Raw genomic sequence first — 23,123 nt, 5'->3', positions numbered from 1 at the left:
TTTTTTTGGCGGACTTTGACAGAGCAGAAGTATTTATAAACAGTTTAATTTAATTAGCCCCCGAAATACAAAGCATAACGTGACATTAGAGAGAAAAACTCTCATTAACTTTTGCTTTAACGGCGCCATAAAATTTGAAATATCAAGAATATCTCAACATTCATTTGATGGTGGCGAAATTGAATTGTGATCGTTATGGGCAACATTGCATAATCGAATCGATTCGAGATTTCCATTTGCCTGTCATAAAGCAAAAACAAATAGATAATTTTTTAACAAAAATGTGCTAACGCAAAAGGCCAATACAGGCAACTAAAAATATTTATGCAGATATATAGACTCAGATGTGTGTATATATAGCCGGATACTTGGCTCTATACCGTCTACTGTCTAAAATAAAACACTTGAATGTCGTCTTACGTAGTTGGAGCATTTAAAAATACATTTCTAGCGAGGCGGCGGCACCAAAACAAAATGGAAAATCAAGAAAAACGAGAAAATCAAATTCTATCAACCAGAAAGCAAGCCAAAAGTCAAAGACAGTGGAAAATAAAAATAAACAAAAATTATCGAACGATTTCGCCTGCTTTCCTCGATCCTCTGTTATTTGGCTTTGTGTGTAAACAAAAAATTGTTGGCCTGGCAATTATTTAACACTTTTTGGCCACCAAATTCGTCTATTTATAAGACTCTCAGTTGAAGTCTTGCTGATTTACACAAGTTGCGGGAATGAAGAGAAGGAAATAATTTTTTTTACTTTGAACTCATTTTATATTTATGACTTTCACGCCCCTAAGTGTTATGCCCCCGAGCAATAATCATAAATTATATTTGCAAATAAATTTTTAGTTTTTTCTTAAATTTTAGCTTCCCAGAATTCTTTATTCTTGTTTCGATCGGTATTTAACAGTTAAATAAGTGGTCGAATAATAATTAATTTAATCTTCCATTCGGTTTTGCCCAATTTCAACGCCTGATTGTTGTCATAAATATTTGAGAACCGCTGCAGCAAAATACAAATCCATAAATCTGTATGGTAACGCTTGAGAAATCGCAAAATAGTATTCGGTTCTGTTTGGTTTCGCTATGCCAAAAATCAATTTTGTTTATACAGATATTTACCTACATATATGTAACCAAGGAACCTTGGCAATCGGAAAGCTTTTCGAACATGATTTTTCCTCTCGAAAAATTTTACAAAATTTTTTCTGTTGACGTCAAAGAAATTTGGGAATTTCCGTGCTGATGTGAAAAGTGTATAATATGCCGAGAATTTAGTTTTGTATGCCAAATTACCTATAATATTGCTTACTCATTTGGGCAGAGATAAACGATTTGGATCTCCTGCAAAGACGCTTATATATTTGATTTCCCTACACATCATACATATGAATTCTAAGAATATATCTTATCTATTTATCAATAGCCAAAGCCGTACCTTGACCTTTCACTCTTGACAAAAGAATTCAGGCCGTGTCAGCTGATAAGCCCCCCCGAAACCGAAATCTATTTCACGTAAAGTACCTCCGATTAGTCAAAAAAAAAACCAACGTCAGAATACTTTGGGGAATGGTTTTTGCAATTCCCCCTAATATATCACCAGTTGGCCACTGTGTTTGTTTATATCAATATGCAGCACTGGATACCCCTTCTAAGTAAATAAATAAAAGAAACTGTTTACTGACTTGGCTCGAATTGCTTTCAAACTTATCAGCAAATGGCAAAGTTCTGCTCAAAAGCATAATGTCTTTGTCCCTAGCTTTATCAATTCTTGGAATATATAAGTTGTGTCGTGTGCCTTGGGGGTCTTTAATTATTATTAATAACTAAAATGTTCTAGAACAAATATTTGACATAAAGTTTAAACAGAAAGGTCAGGATAATCAAGTCTATTTAAACTATAAAATTAATTTGTAGAATTGGATGCAGGGATCTAATAAACCGCTACAGATATTCTCTTAACTAATTGTAATTAAAATGACAAAACACCATTACAAAATCGCTTAAAGGTGAATTTTATCTTAATTAAAATTAAGACATCCTATGATCTAGTAATCGGTACGTGAAACGTAGGGTAGGGTATCGATTACCTGTAGGGTATTTAAGCAGTCAGCTCAATCCCCTTCTTCTTCTTCCTCCAAGAGCGATCCTCTTTCTCTGTTTCTTTTCGAGAGCGCGTGCACTCGCTCTTTAATCGCCTTAATTTGATTTCCTATAACACTTCACCACGGCTGAGTGGGCAACAACAATAACAATGAGACACGGGTACGTCACAGCCCCCCATACCCAACCCTGCCCCCTCCCCATCCACCATGTTTTCAAAGAGAGAGAGATGGCGCACAAAACGCTTATCAAGCTCTTCTGTTCGTCTTTGTATGAGTGCAAAGTATTATCGCAGTGTCCAAGCTGGAGCAGAAAGAAGAAGAAGCAGAATGATGAAGAAAACAAGTAGCCGCACTCCAATACAATACACACACACACACCACTGCACTCAAGCTCAACAAGCCAAACTCGTTTTCAGCCACAACATCGGGCAAAATTATTAAAATTTTTAACTTGATTCATGCTCATGCCAACACACCAACACAGTTGTATGCACATACATACGTACATACAAAAATAAATACGGCAGCGACAACGATATGGCGGCGGGTTTCCTCGTTTCTTATGAATTGACTCAAAAGCAGCAACAAATTCCCCCGACAGTGTTGTCAAGTTGTTTGGTTAGTCATGTTCCCCAGTGGGAGAGAAAGAGAGAGAGGGCGAGCACTGGCTGTGGGGCTTCATCGCCACATGGCAAACAGTGTTGCCGAGCTAGATTAAAAAATAGCTAGTAATAGGTGTATTTACTTTAAATAAAAAGTTGAAAATGATGTTAAAGTCTATTAAAGTTTTGAGTTTAATGCAGGACTCTGACAAACCACTAGAGGTATTCCTTCAACCTATTGTAATTTAAATGACGAAACTCCTTTAATAAAACGTTTCAAAGTGAATTGTATCTTAATTAAAATGAAGACATTTTAATCTTTAACACACAATGCAGTACATAATAAAATTAAGTTTTTTTCTTTTATTGCTGTAAGTATTTTGCATCGTACAGTGCGTTGTCCGTGTGGAGGCAGATCACAAAATCATTACAAATCATCACTCCCATAAAAATCACGTAAAAATATAAAAAATCGGGAACCTTTAATTTTTTACCATACTTTTGGCTATTTAGTAGCTAAATTGGAACTCAGATAGAAAATTGCGCTGAATGAGTGGGAGGGGGGTGAGGATGGGGCTGGTGATGGGGCCTCTCTCTCAGCTCATTTGGCAACTCTGGCCTGCTCTCTCTCTGGCGATCGGTGTGCGCTGTAGCAATTATTATTTTATTATCACTTTTTCCGTTGCTTCGTTTTGTGCTTCTACGCTGTTAAATGCTTTTGTTGTTATCGCGTTGTGCTTTTTGCCTCTTTTTTTTTTGTGCTGTTTGCTTTTTTCTGCCTGGTGCTCCCCAGACCTTCCTTAGTCAGCAAAATTTCGCATATTTGTGCGGGGGAATGTGGTCGTCGATGGGGTCGTTTGTTTGTGTGCGTGCGCGTGTTTTACGGACCGTGCGTGTGTGTGTGTGTGTGAGGCGTACGTAATCAACAATAGGTGAGTGAAGGTGGGGGAGGGGAGGGGGGTGACAACAACAAAAACAACGTCTGACTGGCTGGCGACAGTCTTTCATTTCGATTCGTTTCGTTTCATTTCGCTTCGTACTTCGCGTCACCTGTTGTTGCTTTATTTTTCTTTTTTTTTCTTTCTTAATTTTTGCTTGATTTGATCATTTCTCAGTGACTGCCGCAAAATCAAAAGCTGTTTAAGAAGCAGCGACCCTGTGCTTACTTTTGATTGACAATTGCAACTGTGTGTGCGCAGATTGAGAGCCCATGTGTGCGAGTGTGTGTGTGTTGTGCGGGGGGCGACGTCGAAGCTGCCGCAATTATTTGATTATTGTACTTTTTTCTGCTGGCTGCGCTTACGTCGCGCCTTTTAAACACCCAGTAACCCAATAATATCATGGGTATATAATATTCCACGAAAAAAATGGTCTTTTAGAAATAAAATAGATAGAAAAGGTATAATGATTAAGAAGAAGACGACAACTGTTGCATACAACACACAGAAAAAACATGATTATAACAGTTTTATTTATCAACCATTATAAGATCTTTGAGTACTAAAGTTTAGGACGTAACCTTAATCTGTCCTTAAAGAATTCGCTTAATTTATCGTACAGATTTTTTGAAGACTTTTTATTTTTAGCTCTTTGATTTGAACAACAAATATAAAGGATGTAAAACAGATTTCAGAAATGTGACAGATCTCAGGATCTTTTAGGGATACTTCAAAACATTTTGGGCTTCTAAGTGTCCTACAAAATAAATAGAACTATTGTAGAAATTGAATTCAATAATTGGAGTATCGCTTTAACTAACGGATTTTTGGAAGTCTTTTTATTTTTATCTCTTTGAATTTACCAACAAAAATAAAAGTTGAAAAAAGGATTTAAGAAATATGACAGATCACAGGATCTTTTGGGGATACTTCAAAACATTTTGGTATATGGGCTTCTAAATGTCTTACAAAGTAAATAAAACTATTGTAGTAACCTAGATCAAAAAAAAAAAGTATGGCTTTTAAGATACTGAAGCTGTAGATAAAGATAATCCAATTTTTCTTATATCTAAGGTTTAATGCCTACCTTCCTACCATCTATTTAGGGTACTACCTAGTCGAATAGGTCGACTTTAGACTTCTTACTTGTTGTTTTTGCTCTGCTCGGTCGCTTCTTCGTTTTCTTTTTGCACACACAACACACAAACACACACGCTGAGCACACTCTGAATGAATTTCGCTGGTCGCCTCGTCTAGTTGCCTTAAATGTTTCAGGCGCGTCGGTTGTCGTCGATTGTCGATTGTCGCCTTTTCGATTTCTTGCTTTTCGCGCCGCCAGATTATTTCTCGCCGTGCATTTTCAATTGTTGCGTTTCGCCAATTAGCAACAACAATCACTATGCAAATAAGCGGGACAGATCGAAAAATGCGTGTGGTCACAATTAAACTTGGGTATGTTTCTCTTTACCGTTTGTCTGTTTCGTCGCTTTTATCGGGCGTTTCGTTGATCACTGGAATTTCGGAATCTTTTCCGCGAATTTGACGTATTATACTTTACTTTTTTTTTTGCCACCGCTGTAAATCGCTGCTCGCTAATAAATTATAAACAATTGCCAAGTGGGCGAGTGCTTAGTGCTTTTTGCACTGCGATGACGTCGTCGTCACGGGGGGAATGAGTGATTGGATGACTGAGGGAATGACCGAATGACGAAGTGACGAAGTGACAGACTGACCGTCAGACAGATGTGTGGACTTTGTGGCGCCGTTGCCGCACCTCGACGTCTTCTTGTTTTTATTTTTCATTATTTCTCTGTGTAGGTGCTTTAACAATATTTTTTTTTGTTTTATTATATTTTTGAATTCAGTCACTCCGTCAATCGCGTAATGCACTTGTGACGTAGGCGATAGCGTGTGCTCAATTTTTGCAACAAATTATGAACCGACAATCGGGCTTTTCTACACGAAGACAATAAATATCAAAACTAAATTAGAGAACTTGTGCGTAATATCAAAGTGTATTTCCAAACTAATTTTAAAATAATTTTTTTAAATAATATTGCGCCTTCAGATTTCTAGTATTTCAAAATTTATATTAAACAATTTTTTTTCTGAAGATTATTAGTTTATTTTTACCTCCATAATATGCACTTGCTTAATGAAAAACATTTTGTTTTAGTGTACCCAGCCCTGTTTGATTATTTGCCATAGCGCTTTATTTATTGCACTTTGCACAGGGGCAATTGTTTTTCGCCTGGCTCAATAAAAATGTGCATGCAAATGAAAATGCCAATGCAAATGCAGTTCCAGTTTCTATATAAAGTACGTTCCCATGTGTTTCACGTTTACTTGGCGTTTTCACGCCTCAAAATGTTGGCAAACAGGCGTAATTAGAACCCCCAAATCGTTAAACAAAAATTCGTGATAACGAAAATGTCATATTAATATTTACTTGACGGCTGTGGCAAATGGATTTACGTGGCCAACAATAATAATAATAATGGTGTAAAGTAAAGTGAAAGATCTCTAAACGTCACAGTGCACTTTGCGCTTTGTGTACTTTGGGTATCTTTGGAATATGAGTGTTCTTGCTTTAATTGCTGGGGTTTTATTAAGCGCCTCTTTCTGATTAGCTTATCTTCCGTATTCCCGCTTGACTTTATTATATTGTTGTGACTGTTGATGGCTTTAGTTTCGCCAGTCTTGCTGTATAATTTAGTTTAGTTCGCGATTGTGTACAGTTGAACTTCAGTAGTTTTGAACTCAAAAACAAAATGTTTTTAAAATTTTTTACTTTATTTTAAAACTGTAGATCTTTAAATTGGTATTTTATTTCTGGTCAAATTTTGGGGAACCACTTTTTTTATTATTTATAGAATATTTGATAAATTTGAAAAATTAGATAAATGTTAAAAATAAACTTTGAAATACAAAACAATGACTGTAGAAAAATTCAAAAAATATGAACTTTTTTAGGGGGATATATTTTTTATATTGGACTTTGAGCGGACTATTTAGTCAAAATACTTTTTATTGTTGTGCTTCTGGGTTTTGTTTTTCTTAGTAACAAACAACGCATGCCTTATAATCGCTACACATACATATTTCAGTAGTGGCGCAGTTGGCGCCTTGTAATTGACCTACTCACTCGTTTTATTAATAACTTGAATACATACACATATTTACTACATGTGATTATGTAATTGGGATTTGGATCCCCAAAGCAGCTAATCACTAGCGAATGCCACTTAATTGCCCAACAAGTTGACAATCTGACAGCCATTTACGAATACATATCGGATAACTGACGTCAACGCGTCTGCAGTTCAGCAAATTGGCGATCACTTGGGTTACAATGGGGAACGCTTATCGGGGGCTTTGTTTCTGACTCAGGCGCACGATAGTCCCCACTGATAACCGATAATGAATCTGGCAAACACACATACTGAAAATATATACCGTGTATATATAGAGCTTTGCATTATCAATGGAACTTTTGGGCAATTCTTTTTCTTTTTTTTTTTTTGCGGTCGCACGGCTTGAAAGCCTTATAGCCGAGGTACTGATAACAAATTGAGTAAACATTGGGACGCGACGAGAGTCGCTGCGATCGCATAATGCCGTATAATGTGTATAATAATAACGCTGAATGCTAAACAGTCGCAGTCGAGTCAATTAACGCGACCCAACTCGGTTGCCAGTGAGTATTTTTTCTGAGTCTCTCGGTTGGTCTGTGCGCGATTGTGATTTGAGAACTGCCCCGGCTTACTAATCGCCCGACGACCGAGTCATATAATATATGCAGACAGTGGGGCCCATAAAAATAGCAGCAGTTGACGGTGTTCAGATACTCTTATCAAAAAATACAGGGGTCTGGTTATCACACAGCTGTGCATACTTAAAGTTATCGTTAGTTATTATAATCTAATTTCTGAAAGTGATGTGTTATATTTCCACTATCCCAATATAATTGAATTGTTTATATATAAATATAAAATTCACTTCAAAGAGAATTTATAGAACCTACTTTAAAAACGTAATCTTAACGGACACTTTTTTTTCAAGTTTCCTCTCTTTATATTTGGCAACGCTTTATAAGCCCATTTATAATCTCCTGTCATCAGCTTTATAATACTGATACGCACTGTTGTCACACATGTGTGCACGAGCTGTGTGATAAGGAAGCCCCCAACAACAAACGAATCGCCAGTGACACCAGTCATTACACTTCAGTTGTCAGTTTTCTTGGATTATTTTTTTGGATTTTGTTGTATTTTTTGGTCGCCTGTCTGCCTTTTTGCCTGCAGCAGGTGGGGCCTGAACCCTAGCTAAGTTGGGAATTCAAAATAGAAAGTTGATAAAAAAGAAACAAGGCAAAAATACATACATATTTGGGTTTAAACGTATAAATATATTTTTGCCACTGTGCTTTATCGATGTTGACACGTTCGCAGAGTGGGAAATTGATTTTCAATAGTGCACAGGAATTCGCCAATTTGTGATTCACCTGGTGGATGGATCGCCGCTGGCGGAATTAACGTGCTCAGTATCTGGCATTCTCGGTTACGCGTTGATAAGATTGAGCCCCAATTAGAGGTGATAATGTGTGGCTACAAATAAAACTATACATTGGGCAGGAAACACGTCTTGGGAAACCCAAGCAAAAACAGCAAGTGCACTTGAATTATTCAAAGTTGATTCGAAGCAAAGGGGTCTATTAGCTGCAAGTTGACACAAAGCGTGTATTAACTTAAATTAATAATTAATTGCACTGCAACTTGGCCAAGTTCTTGGTCAGCAGCAAAGCAGTTGACTTGTCTTTGCCATTCGCATTGCTAGCTAGATTATTATCGGTTAATCGTCTAAAATATTTAGCAGAGCATGAAGCAAGGAAACCACTGTATAAATGGGCTTATCATGGATGTATCAATTAGCATTGGCACTTAAATTAAACTATGCGGAATACATTGAATTAACTTGGGATTTCTTTTTCTCTTTTCGCTATAGATGAGCCCGCTGCAAATACGTCACAGGGTAATAAATTCGATAATAATATGGAAAATGCAACAACCACAACGGCCAAGCATTACAAAACCGCAGGCAAACAGTACAAGACCAATAAAGTGAACAATACGCGACGTGCCACAGCAGCAGCAGCAGCGGCAGCAGCAGCAGCAACAGCAACAGCAACCACAGCAGCAACAACAGCAGTAACATCAGCAGCAACATCAACCAAGAAGCAAACATATCGGGAAACTGCAACGGCAACAACAACAGTCACCAAGAGAACAACCAGCAAAGCCAACATAGCAGCAGCAACAGAAGCAACATCAGCCCCATTAAACGCCTCCAAAGCAGCAGCAACAGATGTTGCTAGTAGCAATAGCAACAGCAACAGCAATAGCAAACCCAGTACAAGCACACGAGATAAACTAAGCGAGTTGCCGCTGCCGACTGTTGACAACAGCAACCACATCATCAGCAACAACAACAACAATAATACAAATAATAATAACAACAACAACCACCACAGTGATAATAGTATTAGTGAGAATAATTATGAATTTAAGTGTAGAGATAAAGCAAATCTAAGTGATAGCAAAATGACGCTACAACAGATGGCAGCAGTCAGCAGCAACCAGGAGCCAGTGGCTCCGAATGTGGCCAACACGAGCATCATTGGCAGCCAGCAGACCACCGTAAATGCCACACCCGCCACCGATGAGGCTCCGTTGGGGGATTGGTCAAATATTTCACGCTATCTGCACAAAAAGTTCAAACGCTTGGCCAGCACCACCGAGGTGGAGAGCGGGAATGCAACGAATGGCGGCGGTGGTGCCCACCATCAACCAAGTGGCGATGCCATTCGCACCACATCGCTCTCCTCAAACAGTTCGCTATCGCCACCGCCAGCGCCGCTGGCCAATGGTCACCACCATCATCTGATGACCCAACAGCAAAACCACCAGCAAGTGCAGCAGCAGCAACATCAACATCAGCCGCCGCCGCCGCCGCCAGCAGCCACACATGAATTCAGTGCCAATTTTGTAAATAGCAATCATGTCAATGCCATTGGTCAAGAGGACGGTCTCATCATCAGCAGCAGCAGCAGCAGCAATAGTGGCTACAAAGCGGCGGCAAGAACGCGAACGCCACTCAGTAACAGCAATACGAACAGCAACAGCAACTATGCGGCAAATGCCACACTGTCACCGGCAACATTTGCCCAGCATCAGCAAGTGACGCAGCCAACAACGGCAAGTCCGGTAGCAGCTGTGGTCAATCCAGTGGGAGAGAAATCCGGACGCTACGTTTGCACCTACTGCAATCTGATTTGTGCCAAGCCCTCGGTGCTGGAGAAGCACATACGGGCCCACACCAACGAGCGACCCTATCCGTGCGACACCTGCGGCATTGCGTTCAAGACGAAGAGCAATTTGTACAAGCATTGCCGCTCAAGATCGCATGCGGCCAGAGCTCGGGGCTTGGAGGTGCCAGCCGATGCGGACGATGGTCTGTCCGATCAGGATGCCGAGCTAAGCAACAGTAGTTCGGAGCTGGTAAGTCAAATTAATGAGATTCCCATCGAAACCCTATCTAATTTCTTGATTTATTGCAGCCAAGTCGCGCTGGATCGCCCTACGATGAGCCCATGAATTCGCCCACACCCTCGCCTTCCACTCTGTCTGCGGCCAAGAGTGCCTACATTCAGCAGCCACCGCTACCGCAGTATTTGCAACAGTTGCCGCTAGGCTCGCCGGCTGCAGGCACTTTGCCACCCACCACCGCGGATAATCTCCACTCGGCCACTGCCCAGCATCGACCATCGATCGACTACAAGCCATATAAACCCAAGTTCCATAATGCCGCGTTGTACGTGCCTGGCAGCAGCAAGGAACAACAGCAGCAGCAGCAGCAGCAGTTGCACATTCAGCAGCAGCAGCAACATCAGATGGCTCAGCAGAAGCTGTCGATTCAGCTTCCCCTGGTGCAACAGCCATCCCTGGCACATCCCACGCTATCGCCCAGCACGCAGATGAAGATGAAGCACCACATTAACTCGCACCAGATCCAGTTGCAGATGCAGCAGCAGCAGTCCCTGCTGGCCCAGCAATCGCTGTTGGCCGCCATGCCGGTGGCACCTGGTGGAGTTTATTATCTGGGCCAGCCTCCGTATTACAACCAAGAAGCAGCGGCCGCTGCCATTCATCAGCATGCGCTGGTCATTCAGCAATTCCAACTGCAACAGATCCACCTGGCCCAACAGCAGCAACAACAGCAGCAGCAGCAACAGCAGCAACATTCACCTTTAGTAAAGGCACCCCCACCAATGCAACAGCCTCCCAGTCTGCCGCCTCAACAGGTTGGTTAAGAACTGTTTTCTTTGATGAGAATATTGTTTGTAATTAACACATTTTTTATTACTCACAGCTGGTGCGAGCTAATAGCCAGGTCTCAAATGTAGCAACAGCGCCTTCCACTCCCACGCCCGCCGCCAATCTCAGCAGTTTTGCCAGCTCCAGTGGTGGCAAGCAAGTAGTAAGTGTTGCCGTAAAAACTTCTTATCGATGTATTACTTATATGGGCCTTATCATTTTCAGAATGTGGCCAAAGTACAGGAGCACATTTCCAAGTTGATCTCTCAAAACGAAGCCATTGTGGAGAACAAGGAGTTATTGCTGCAGAAAAAGTATCCCAAGCAGTTGAGTCGTTCCCGCAGCTTCAACAATGCCAACAGCAACAATGCAGCCAACAGCAATCCGGCGGCATTGCATGCAAACAACAGTCACAACATCAATGCCCAGATGCCAGAGCGCGAGACTAAAGTGAATTTGGCACAGGCCATCGTCCAAAAGCAGCAGCAACAGCAGCAGCAGCAACAACAGCAGCAACAGCAACTCCAGCAGCAGCAGCAACAACAGCTTATCCAACAGCAGCAGCTCGAGCAGCAGAACTACTATACGTACATGCAACAGCAGCAGGAGAACCAGCAGCAGCAACAGCAGCAATTAGAACCTCCAAATGGATTGGTTAAGAGGAATACCTATAAGCCTGCTTCGGCGATGACAACGCCTGTGAAGCAGCAGCAACAACTGCCACCCCCGCCCTCCCCGCTGCCCATGCAAACAATGCAATATCGCCAGGATCCAGCCACACCAGTGGCCAAAAACGAGCAACCGGCGACGGCGGTGCATGTGATGCCTTTAAACCTATCAGCAAAGCCCAAGCCAACTATGGTCACAGTGCCGGTGAGCTCCTTGAGTTCCAACTCTGTACCACCCACTCCTGCGACATCTGTGAATTCGGCTAGCGGCTCCAAAACTGCACCACCCATTGCCCAGGTGAACAACTCGATCATCAAGAATCTGTTGCTGAATGCCCGAGGATTGGCGGTGCCAATTGGCGAGGGCGATGACGCTGTTTATTCGTGTCCCATCTGCGCGAACGAGTTCCGCAGCGCGGACGAACTGAAGCTGCACAACAGCACCTACTGCCAGGATGCGAGCTCCAGTGCTCCAATGAGTCCGGCATCGTCACCCTTTCGCTCCAACTCGATGTCGTTAAGTCTGCCGGAACTGAAGAGTCACATGGCAAACTCAAAAAATCCATTATCTCTGGCCAAATTAGCCTTTTCACAGTTGAATACGAAGAGGAGCAGTCAGATATTAAGTCGCCTGAGTGCAGCACAAACGCCAGCGAGGACCTCAACCGTAACAGCCCCTACTGCAACTGCGTCTACTCCAGCTGCAGTTCCTGCTCCAATATCTGCTCCTGCCCCTCAGATTGAAGCCCTGCGATTTGTGGATGCACCACTGCCATCGCCAGGCCCGTTATTGGGTAAAACACCCCTGGTCGACTATGCACAGCAGAATGCACCACGCAAGGCCCAGGACTCGGTGGTTATTACCAAAATGCACGAGGATCGGCAGTTTGCAATGCGCGATACTGAAGCTCAGCCCGCCAAGCGTGTCAAGACCAGCGATATGGTCGTGGCTTCCTCCTCTCAGCAGTCGACAAATTTTAACTTTTCCTTTAACAACCAGAATAACAGTAATACTGTTCCGGAGTTGCAGTCCTCTAAGGAGGAGCGATTGCGCAGATTCACCTCCTCTGGAGGCAGCATGATTCCCATTTCGGAATGTCCCGATTTGGATAACAGCCCCAAGATGATTCGAACTCCGTTACTGTCCGGTGGAAGCTTTCAGGACGTGTCAGTCAAGACCAACAACGAACCAGGATCATCGAGTAAGGAGCGCAAGCTGATGGCCCTGGTTAGTGGCAGTGGACTGCTCGGCGTTAGTTCGGGTCCGCAGCACTTTCAGTTTCCACCCATTAACTCGATAACTGCCTTTAATCCGCTAACGCTGCCACCGATGAGCGGTGGTGATAAAAGCACACCAGTCACACCAATTCCTCATGTGCCCGGAATGCCAGGACCCGGGAGCTTAACGCCACAAATGCCACTGCTTCCTCCGCCACCGCAACAGCTGCAGCTGCCGATTCCATCCAGTCGAGGACGTAGCCCAAACCGCAAGCAACCCAGCCCACTTCTTTTGGGGGGCGCTTCAGGTGAACTAAAGGCTTTATCGCCATTTGGAGGAGTTCAAAATGTGCCAAGCGAATTCAGCCGCCAACCACCCACTCCAGCCCAACGGCAAGCTCTACAATGGAACAGCAAGGAGACGCCTAAGAAGGCACCATTTAACTTTCTCCGCATGGCTGATAATGTAAAGACCACGGAACCTGAAGTGCGTCACTTCAATCTGGAAAATGTGATTACTGGAAAACAGCAGGAGTCGCCTCTAACACCGCTGCACGTGGAGACTCCCAATGGAAACAACACGGAGGAAACCAATCCCGTTGCAAGTACCTCATCATCGGCCAAATCAAAGTTCCTGCGACCCACTAGCTTGCCACTAAAGCCGGGAACCTTTACGCCAAAACGCCATCACGGCATTACACCTACAGCAAATACATTGCCGCTGATCTCGCCAGAGACTCCGAGGCCGTCCAAATCCTGTGTGCAACTGTATCTCAATGGACATGCCTACACCTATCTGGGTCTTAAATGCAGCACAAAGATGTTTTACTGTACGGTGAATTGCCCGCAACCTTCGTATGTGGCCGGAATGCACAAACTATCGATGTATAGCGTGTGGCAGGTGTGCGAGGAGAACCAACCGCATCCACTTGGATTTAAACTGAAGCAAGTTATGGCTCTCTATGACTCACGTCAAAGGATGCTGGGAAATGGTAGCTCCACAGCGATGGCTGGATCAGGAAAGCTAAGCTATAATCTGGTCGCCTCCCAGCAAACAGTTTCCTCCACTTCGACGACGACCAGTAGTAGTGCCTTTTATCAAGGGCCTCTGAAGACCCCACCAACAGTCACAGTTGCCGCTCTCAGCGAGGCGAATGTGGCGGCCAAGGCGAACGAGGAGGCGCAGGCCAAGAAGCTGGAGACAAGTCCGTCCGGACAGCCCCTGGTGGGTGGTTACGAGTCTCACGAGGATTACACATACATCCGGGGCCGAGGAAGGGGAAGATATGTTTGCTCCGAATGCGGCATTCGTTGCAAAAAGCCGTCGATGCTTAAGAAGCATATTCGCACCCACACGGATGTGAGGCCATTCACATGCAGTCACTGCAATTTCAGGTTTGTTATTGAGTTTAATTGTTATATTTGAGTATACTAAATAAACACCTCTCTCTTACACAGTTTCAAAACCAAGGGCAACCTAACCAAGCACATGCAATCAAAGACTCACTTCAAGAAGTGCATTGAACTGGGCATCAATCCGGGACCAATGCCACCCGATAGCGAGTTCCTGGACGTGGACATGGACTTTGACCAGCAGTCATCCACTTCGGCAGGGGGACGCACGTCGTCGATGGCAGGAGAATCTGATTCAGATGACTATAGTGACAATGAATCGGAAAGTAGTGGTAAGAGGAAATCATATTTATTTCGATGGGCTATCTTTCTAATTTATTATTACCTTTTTCCCAGATACGGATGAATCCAAGTCCCGATTGAAAGAGCACGAGGCAGCAAGGGGCCTGCTATCGCTTTCGATGACGCCGCCCATCCCGCAGAGCGTGTCGCCCTATCCACAGTTGCACGATACACCTCTTCCGGCAGCTAGTCCTGCAAACAGTATTGGCTCTTCGGGCTCGCAGCCCAAGCGATTGGTGTGCTCTTTCACATCACCCAAGCCACCGTTCGACTACCAAAAGCAGGAACAGTATTATTCCAACCCGGAGGAGTCGAAGCCTAAACGCAGCGGGGCCAGCGAGGAAAGTGCTCCCATGGATCTCACTAAGCCGCGCGGCTCCATGTCTGCCATCTCACCGTCACCAGTTCCGCCGCCCGTCCAGGACCTTCCCAAATCACAGGCCCAGCAGATGCACGATGTGATCTTCGGCAGCTCTGGCAACGCAAATGGTTTCATGAAGACCCTAATCTCAGTGTCGGACAAGGTGCGCATATCCGCTGAGATGGAGGAGCAGGCCAAGCACGAGGCGGAGGGCGAGGACGTGCAACTGCAGACCTACATCAAGGAGCATGCGCTGCATCAAGCCAAGATAAAGCAGAGTCAATTTAGCCGCAGCTATCTCATCAACACTTTGTACACTGCGGCGTCTCCTGTATTTAGCAGCAGCAGCAGTACTCTGTTTACCACCAATAGTCGGCCCGTCATGACCATAAATGAGGTTCCTAGCATCGAAGTCCACGAAGTTAAGACTCCAGAAACTGTTGAGCTGCCACCTATTGCTCCTGTACTTGCTCCAGTTATTCCGACGTCAGCTCCAGCTAAAATTGCACAGGAAGAAAAGGAGGAGATCCAGGCGCCATCGGATCAGGAGAAGCCCAATATTGTGGAACCACATAATGCTAATTTGCCCGCTGCAGTGCAGCAACCGGATGCCAATGATTTCAGTGGAGTACTTGGAAATCCGCCACCGCCACCAACAACATCTGTGGCTGCTGTAACAACCACATCAACAGCTACTCCTGTGGCATCTTCAGCTAGCGCCAGCATTAACGCTCAGCCCACCCAGCGTACGGTGATCGTCGGCGAAGATGGCTTTAAAAATGCCGGTTCCACGCCCAGCAGCAAGAGCAGCGATCTCCAGCATGTATCCTACGGCCGAGCAGTGCCATCAGCTCCCCTTGCAGGCGATGCGCGTCCAACCTGCACCATTTGTGCCAAGACGTTCCAGCGGCAGCATCAGCTAACTCTGCACATGAACATTCACTACATGGAGCGCAAGTTTAAGTGCGAACCTTGCAGCATATCCTTCCGCACGCAAGGACATCTGCAGAAGCACGAGCGATCAGAGGCGCACAAAAACAAGGTTATGATGACCTCGACGTTCGGTGTTCCAACCACCTCCAATCCACGTCCCTTCGAGTGCACCGACTGCAAGATCGCCTTTCGCATCCATGGCCATCTGGCAAAGCATTTGCGCTCCAAGACGCATGTACAGAAGCTGGAGTGCCTGCAGAAGCTGCCATTTGGAACCTACGCCGAAATTGAACGTGCTGGGATTAGTCTCACTGAAATTGATACAAGTGACTGTGAAAATTCGCTTATATCTTTAAAGCTACTGGCACAGAAGCTGCTGGAAAAGGATCCGAGCAAACTGAGTAGCTATACAACACCCTCGGGAATGATGCAGTTGGCCCAGGATGCAACAGGTCCTGTCTCGCAGGATAGCGCGTCCGAAGATGGCTTTAGTGCTGCTATTGCTTCGGCGATAGCTTCGCTGGACAACGACAGTGCTGGCAACACACCTAAGCGTGCCAGCTCCATGTCTGAGGATGAAACGGTGGCCAATGGCTTGAACCATAGCCTGAAGCGTCGTTTGCCGGGCAGTTTCAGCAGCACGGGCGAAGAGAGCGATAATCCGGCAGAGAGCGGTGGCGAGAAGCGTGCCCGTACTGGCCAGGAGTTGCCTGTTCCCGTGCCCGTTCCCGTGGCTGCTTCGGCAGCGGCCAGCAACTGACAGTATATGTACATGCTGCAGCCCAGCTGAGGCTATCAGTATCCTGTGGTCTACCACCTGGACACCAGTCAGTACGCCGTCTACAATTCCAGCGAGGGACGCCATGACCAAACCACCTCCAACGAGCGCATATCAAATGTCTAAGCATATCGCATTTGGGCACACACAACTTACTCTAGAGCTAGCCTATAAGACCCACCTCTCTTCAGTGATGGTCCCAACTAATTTTGGGCTAATCGCAAATCGTAATCAAACGATAGGAGAGCCAGATAAGCGAGTCAGCTATTCCACTGTAAACACTCTTGGGGAACTGCCCAAAAAGAATCTTATACAACCTCTTATACGATTCGACGAGGCAGTCTCCCAGTCACCACGCAGATTGTTTCGATCTGTCTCTTAAGTATTTAGTTTAAGGAATTGTCATCAGCTAGCCCTAGTTATAAGCCAACCAACAGGCACACATATAAATCGATATATATTATATACATTTAAACATAATTTGTTTTCGAAATGCATAAATGCAAAAACTCCTGAAGTGCTGTGAGTCTATCTACAAATGTAACAAGCCGAGAGCGAGAAAAGTGTGTTATTTATAAGGCCTAGCCCCAATAATGAACCCAAAAGGAACCAGAACACCCACACTGAGTATATTGGTTTTCCATGTCCAAATCCAAATTAAATCATTTGAAAATCACATAGTTCTTCCTTATTTCAAATTGTTATCACTTCAAGTTAAGAAGAGCAACTGAAAAGAAATTATGTATAACCCTAGTTTTGTTTTAATTTTTAAAACGACGAGACCACGAGACTCTTTTAATTGTTTGTTTTAATTTTGTATTTGGCAGAAGAGAAACGAAATGATGAAGAATAGGAAACTGTAAATAATCAATATGTTGTCATATATGCATTAAGCGGTAGGTTAGTCAAACAAACTACACAAAGTTGATAGAGATAAATGAAAATTATTGTACAAACTGCTATGGCAAGAGCTGTAGCAACGTATATATATACACACATAGATATATACCTATATATATTTGAATGTATGTATGTATGGTTAAACAACAAGTAAATGAAGTGATCTATTACATTATTGTAAAATATATCAAAAAACTGAAAAAAACAACACAAACAAACATAAAATCTTATACAAAAAAATGACAAAAAATAAAGAAATCAATGTGAATATACAAGGTTTATTGAATTTGTAATAGTTAGAAGCGGGTCTGGAAGTACAGATATTCCTGGAAGAGATAAAAATTAACCTTATTTCTGTTTATTGGGTTTTTGGGATTTATTTACCAGTAAAAAGGCTGAGCCCAATATCAAAGCCCGTTCTTTGGCTGTTAGCTTTACGTCACTAAAGTAAATATTTGTGGTGTACTGCGACTTGCTGGCAAGCCATTTGTGGTCTATGGAAGCCCTCATGTTGCCACCCGAATGGATCTGTAGGGAAATAAGGATGTTAAATGAAAAAAATACTGGTTAGTAAAGCATTATAGGTACTTCAAAACGTCTTGACTGGTCTCAATCTATTACCAACCTTAAAATAACACTCTCTGGGCAGGCAGAAGCAGCAGAATCCTGAGTTAGCAGGACCCTCCACACAAAATACAGGCTGTCCGGTGCTCTCATCCTCGATATAGAACTCCGGCTGCATGAAAGTGGGTGACTGCACCACTCTGCCCAGCACATTACCAGGCGGTATCCAAATCTCCAGGCTTTTTGGCTGGCAACAGAGTGATCCTAGCGCTAGTTTCTTTCTGAAAACTAGAGCTTCCTGATGTGTTTTATCCAGTAGGTGCATCTGAAAGGGTCGTCCGGTTCCCCAGAGGAGTCGATTTTTCTCTGTAGAGCTCTCGCTGGCCGCAAAAATGGCATCACCCAATGGAGATCGCACCACATAACGATTCTCTGATGAAACTCCTGTTAGAGCTACAGGACAATAAAGAACTATAAGCTCTTAAAGGTTTATGGTAGAGTTAGGATTACATACCCTCGTTTAGTTCGAATGTCTGTTCAATATGCACCGATGGCAGATCCGCTAGGCAATCGTATCCGGAAAGGGGAATAAAAGTCCGGCTGCCCGTAACTGTGGCAATGGGGACCGGCAAAGGGATTCGGGGAGCCTCCGGTCGCGGCTGTGAAGTAATGCTGATATGGGAGTCGTAAACTGAAAGAAACCAAAAGAAATGATCCAATTAAAAGGTGGTTCAAATATTTCCTGACTCTTTTATCAAAAAATAAAACCAAATCCGGAATTTCAATATTATCAAAATGAAAAACATTCAAAACTATTTAAGGAGTGCATATTATTAAGATCTTAATGCAATCTTACTGATCTGTGGTAGGTTTCTAAAAAAAATACAATTTTAGATGCTAACGTGATTAATATAATATATAGCAAGGACACATCAAATCTTTTAAATCAGTTCTAAAAAGTTTTAAGTAAAATCGTAATACTTTATGATATACAAATATAATATAATTTATTTGTGCTTGCTAGGTTGTTGAACTTTATAATCCAATAACTGCGATCTATTGTTTTTTTGCGTATTGCTTTAAATATTCAAACCCGTTCATATTGGAATACAGTATTGCCGGTAATAACTTTACGATTTTCTTAAATTTCGGGTGACTCTTTGAAACTAGGGATAGTTTCCTATCATTAATATTTTATTTGGTTTTGTTAACAGTTTTGATCGGTCGGTTCGATCGTCCCAAACAAAGGCACTTGAGGAACCGAGACCACAACAAAACGCCAGATAAGATATAGCCAACTTGTAGTCGCATATTTGCGTCGAACTGTGACACACTCGCTACCAATAATAATTAATCCGGTGCACCGCTTATCAGTTGGTAACAAGGCAGTTACAATTGTCCATGGGTGATTCACCCAAAGTTTTTATTTGGTTTTCAAAACTATATCCCTAATTTACCTCTGGGTTCTTGGGGACTTGGCTGCTGGGCCACGCGAATCTCACTATCATATTGCAAAGTCCGCACCGCGTCGTTTTGCAACATTTTCAAAGCACTTTTCAAACCTATTTGACAGCGGTCTAAATAAACCGGATAACGGTGGTTAGTGTGGCAGTCGTGCAGTAAATATATTATACTTGATAGGAATACGACTATTGGTCATATTAAAGTTTTCAAAGCAGCTCGAAACTTTTTATTACATATTTAGTCGAATGAGTATCTTGAGTGGGAATAACTAAAACTCGATAACTTAAAAATTAAGTTACATTTGCAATACTACTTTATTTCCTGGTAGAGACAATAAGTGTCAACTTTTATTTTTATTTGATAATTTTTGAGAACCTTTTTTTTTAAGCTTTAATGTATTTAAAGAACACTGAAATGTTAAGATCAATAATTTTTAAAAATAGAGTTGCCCCACATACGGTAACGAACTTTCAGTGCTAGCGATATATACTAAATTTATTTTGAGAAATTTTCTCTATCGCATTCAGGTCATACCAAGTGTGACGGTTTATTTTGTTGGCAGCAAAACAAAAATAAAACTTAAATTTAAAGGAAGTAGTTAAAAATTGTCTTGTATATAATTAAAATTATAGTCTGTCATCGTGTTCTTGGATAGAAGTTTGCTAAATGAGGTGGCGACGAGCAGCAGGTGAGCGATGAAAATTGAAATAGTGCTGGCATTTTGGCCGACTTTTTTTGTTGTGGAATTTTTTGGGCCATTTTTCGGGTTGTTTTCGAAACGGTTTCTTAAGGGGTAGAAAGTAGTTGGTAGTGCGCAGGCGCGGGAGCGGCGTAAACAAATGCCAATGGTTCTTGAGGGGGTTTCAGCCTCTGGAGCGCGAATAACGACAGTGTTCTCTGGGCCATCGGCGGAACCAGCAAAATTAGCGGAATCTATAGAGAAATCGGGCGATAAGCGGCGCGGCCCCCAAGTGCAATAATCAATAAACGTGCTGTGCAAACTTTGCTTCTAGCCGAAGATAAAACCCAGTTGATTGTGAAATTCCTGCTAAAAAAGATAGAAAACATAAATTTGCTCCGTTTTGGCTTAAGTTTTGATGTAACCCCCCTTGTTTGGTATTACCAACTTGCACTTTGCACGCATCCCCCTAGGATTTTGGGGGTGGTTTTCGCCCGGAAAAATCCATGAAAGTAACCGTCAAGTACGCCACGCTGGTGAAAAACTGCTAGGAGTGTTAATTTTCGTTCGGACCAAGAAGAGAACACGGCATGTCTCTGGAGGATCCCTTTTTCGTGGTCAAGGAGTAGGTCCCCCTTTGGTTGGCCACTGCAGTCTTCATGGAATTTCCCCATAACTTATCACTCTGTTTTTATTTTTTTTAAACCCCCTCAGCGAGGTATTCAAAGCTCTGAACAAGACCCGCGGCCTCTATCTGCGTTGGCGGGAGCTGGGCGAGAGCGGCGGAACAGAGGCTGAATGGACCACCACCGAGCTGCGTAACTCGCTACGGAGCATAGAGTGGGATCTCGAGGACCTCGAGGACACTATCAATATCCTTTTCACTAAAGCAATCCATTGGAAAATCAATTCCTATCCCGGTAGTCAAAGCGTTTAAGGGGGTGAAATGAGTTGAGAAGAAGATATGATTTTACTTGTCAATTTCTAATGTCTGTTTCTTATGTCATCATAGTAATACTGAAGAATTCGAAATACCTTTAAAGCCTGAAATATTTTTGGCGTTTATTTATATTGTAAACTTGATTGGTCAGTCAAATACTGTCTTTATTTTCAATTATATGTCTGATCTTATTAATTGTTACGAGTATAAATCTTTAAGAAATAGACAAATTCTTCATTCGATATATCTTCTAACATATGATGAGTACTGGGTGTCTTTAAGTCGGGTCAATCGACTATATTTGTGTATAATTCCCCTTGGTTTTCTCCTTAACCCTAACGATTTCGACCTATACGCATTGTTGAGAAGAATCCGAGCAAGTTTCGGATCGACAACCGTGAACTCTCCAGCCGGCGCCACTTCATCGACAACACTCGCGATGAGGTCAAGCAGATGAAGGATAAGATGAGCCTGAACCGAAGCCGGGACAGAGACATCACCGCACACCAGCCACTGCTCGACAACGATCGCCAGAGTCCCAATCACAATCATTCCATCGCCATACCCAACTCGAATTCCAATTCCAACGAGTACCATCAGCATCCGCACAACGATCGCACGTATCTGGTGGAGTGTCCCAACGGCAACTCGCTGATCAATAGTGGAAGTCAGGCGGTGGCCAATACCATAGCTGGAACCATGTCGGCGGCAGCGGCAGCTGCATCCCGCCACAGCGGCACCAAGTATTCCAAACTGGAGAACGCCCTGGACAGTCCCAGTCATTATGGACAGACGCATCACGGCGGCATGGACAGTCCGAGTCATAGGTATGTGGGCGAGACGGTGTCCATACAGCAGCGCATGATCCAGGGTCAGGATGAGCAGCTGGACATGATCAGTGATTCGATTGGCACCCTCAAGACGGTCTCGCGACAAATTGGCGTGGAGCTCGATGAGCAGGCGGTGATGTTGGATGACTTTGGGAACGAGTTCGACACCACAGAGTCCAAGCTGGACACGACCATGAAGAAAGTTGCCAAAGTCTTGCATATGAATAATGGTGAGTAAGGCATATCACTGGGAATTTGGATTGTGGATTGCCAGAACTGATCTTTCAAACAACAATTAAAATACTATCATGACTAGTAATCCACTACCAAAATATCCCATCAATTGCCTCTATAAACTATTCTTCTCTACATTTAACTAACATAATCAATTTCTCCCCACAGATAAACGACAGTGGGCCGCCATTCTTATCCTATCCGGGCTGTTATTATTTGTGATAATTTTATTTATTATTTTGTAATTGCTATCGTTTTGTTTCAAAATCAGTTATATTTAGTGTAAATTAGATTTATTTAAAGACTTGGCATGGTTTTTAATTCCGGTTCTTAAATGCAAATCGTATAATGTTCATTTAGACGAATTATCAGCATATTCCAAGTAAACTCCCTTGCTGTATATACACTTATAAATTTTAATCAGATTTATTACCAGCCCCTATATATATGTATAATGTAATTCCAAAGCTACGGAGAGATGATCATGTAAAGTCAATGTAGGCGGGTAATAAAAGATAACTAACTACTTATATACCAAGTTCTCCAGAGTTCTGTCATTCCCGATTTGGCCAAAGGATCTTTCAACTGACCTGTATATACATCGAAGGATATATCTGCATATATATATACACGAAATGGACCTACCAATATCAAACGAGTTATTTATCGAAGAGTCTAAGGAAATTCCTCTAACCAAATCTAGCAAAAACTTGTATGCAGTTGAGTAAATATAAATATATATATAAATTAAATTCGTCATTTAAAGCAACAATGTACAACTTTTTACGGGGCGTCTAAAGGAATACTCACGGATTTGTCATCAATTCGGATCATATCTTAA

General features: G+C 42.9%; 3 protein-coding genes across 7 annotated transcripts in view; 2 read left to right on the top strand and 1 right to left on the bottom strand.

The window, feature by feature from the left end:
• LOC119550960 overlaps positions 1 to 17,795 on the top strand; it is a 49,348-nt gene extending 31,553 nt beyond the window's left edge. For 2 of the 3 annotated variants that reach the window (XM_037859988.1, XM_037859990.1), the window contains 6 exons: positions 8,650 to 10,202; positions 10,262 to 11,005; positions 11,074 to 11,181; positions 11,244 to 14,299; positions 14,363 to 14,589; positions 14,654 to 17,795. In XM_037859988.1, coding sequence (XP_037715916.1) covers positions 8,650 to 10,202; positions 10,262 to 11,005; positions 11,074 to 11,181; positions 11,244 to 14,299; positions 14,363 to 14,589; positions 14,654 to 16,653 — 7,688 coding nt within the window. In that variant the 3' untranslated portion in view covers positions 16,654 to 17,795. Of the gene's footprint in view, positions 1 to 4,922; positions 5,098 to 8,649; positions 10,203 to 10,261; positions 11,006 to 11,073; positions 11,182 to 11,243; positions 14,300 to 14,362; positions 14,590 to 14,653 lie in introns of those variants that run through there. The other variant, XM_037859989.1, reaches the window with a different exon arrangement.
• Positions 17,796 to 19,729, bottom strand: LOC119550965 (phospholipid scramblase 1). 2 transcript variants are annotated; one of them, XM_037859998.1, is made up of 5 exons: positions 19,593 to 19,729; positions 18,650 to 18,826; positions 18,197 to 18,588; positions 17,956 to 18,099; positions 17,796 to 17,897 (listed from the first exon to the last, which is right to left on the bottom strand). In XM_037859998.1, exons 1-5 carry the CDS (start codon positions 19,675 to 19,677, stop codon positions 17,868 to 17,870), a joined length of 828 nt encoding a protein of 275 aa, XP_037715926.1. In that variant the 5' UTR covers positions 19,678 to 19,729; the 3' UTR covers positions 17,796 to 17,867. The 2 variants fall into 2 exon arrangements, with proteins under 2 accessions (XP_037715926.1, XP_037715927.1); XM_037859999.1 differs by having other exon boundaries at positions 18,197 to 18,579.
• Positions 19,730 to 20,130: 401 nt separating this feature from the next.
• LOC119551515 (syntaxin-10) lies at positions 20,131 to 23,047 on the top strand. Of its 2 annotated transcripts, none has more exons than XM_037860899.1 (4): positions 20,131 to 20,287; positions 20,993 to 21,150; positions 21,574 to 22,278; positions 22,451 to 23,047. In XM_037860899.1, exons 3-4 carry the CDS (start codon positions 21,672 to 21,674, stop codon positions 22,525 to 22,527), a joined length of 684 nt encoding a protein of 227 aa, XP_037716827.1. In that variant the 5' UTR covers positions 20,131 to 20,287; positions 20,993 to 21,150; positions 21,574 to 21,671; the 3' UTR covers positions 22,528 to 23,047. The 2 variants fall into 2 exon arrangements, with proteins under 2 accessions (XP_037716827.1, XP_037716826.1); XM_037860898.1 differs by lacking the exon at positions 20,131 to 20,287 and adding an exon at positions 20,487 to 20,903.
• Positions 23,048 to 23,123: the final 76 nt, after the last annotated feature.

Source organism: Drosophila subpulchrella, chromosome 2R, assembly GCF_014743375.2.
Source record: "Drosophila subpulchrella strain 33 F10 #4 breed RU33 chromosome 2R, RU_Dsub_v1.1 Primary Assembly, whole genome shotgun sequence".
In the NCBI taxonomy this organism is placed as follows: Eukaryota; Metazoa; Arthropoda; class Insecta; order Diptera; family Drosophilidae; genus Drosophila; species Drosophila subpulchrella.
Note: the sequence above shows the minus strand (reverse complement) of the source record. Positions and strands in the feature narration are given on the sequence as shown.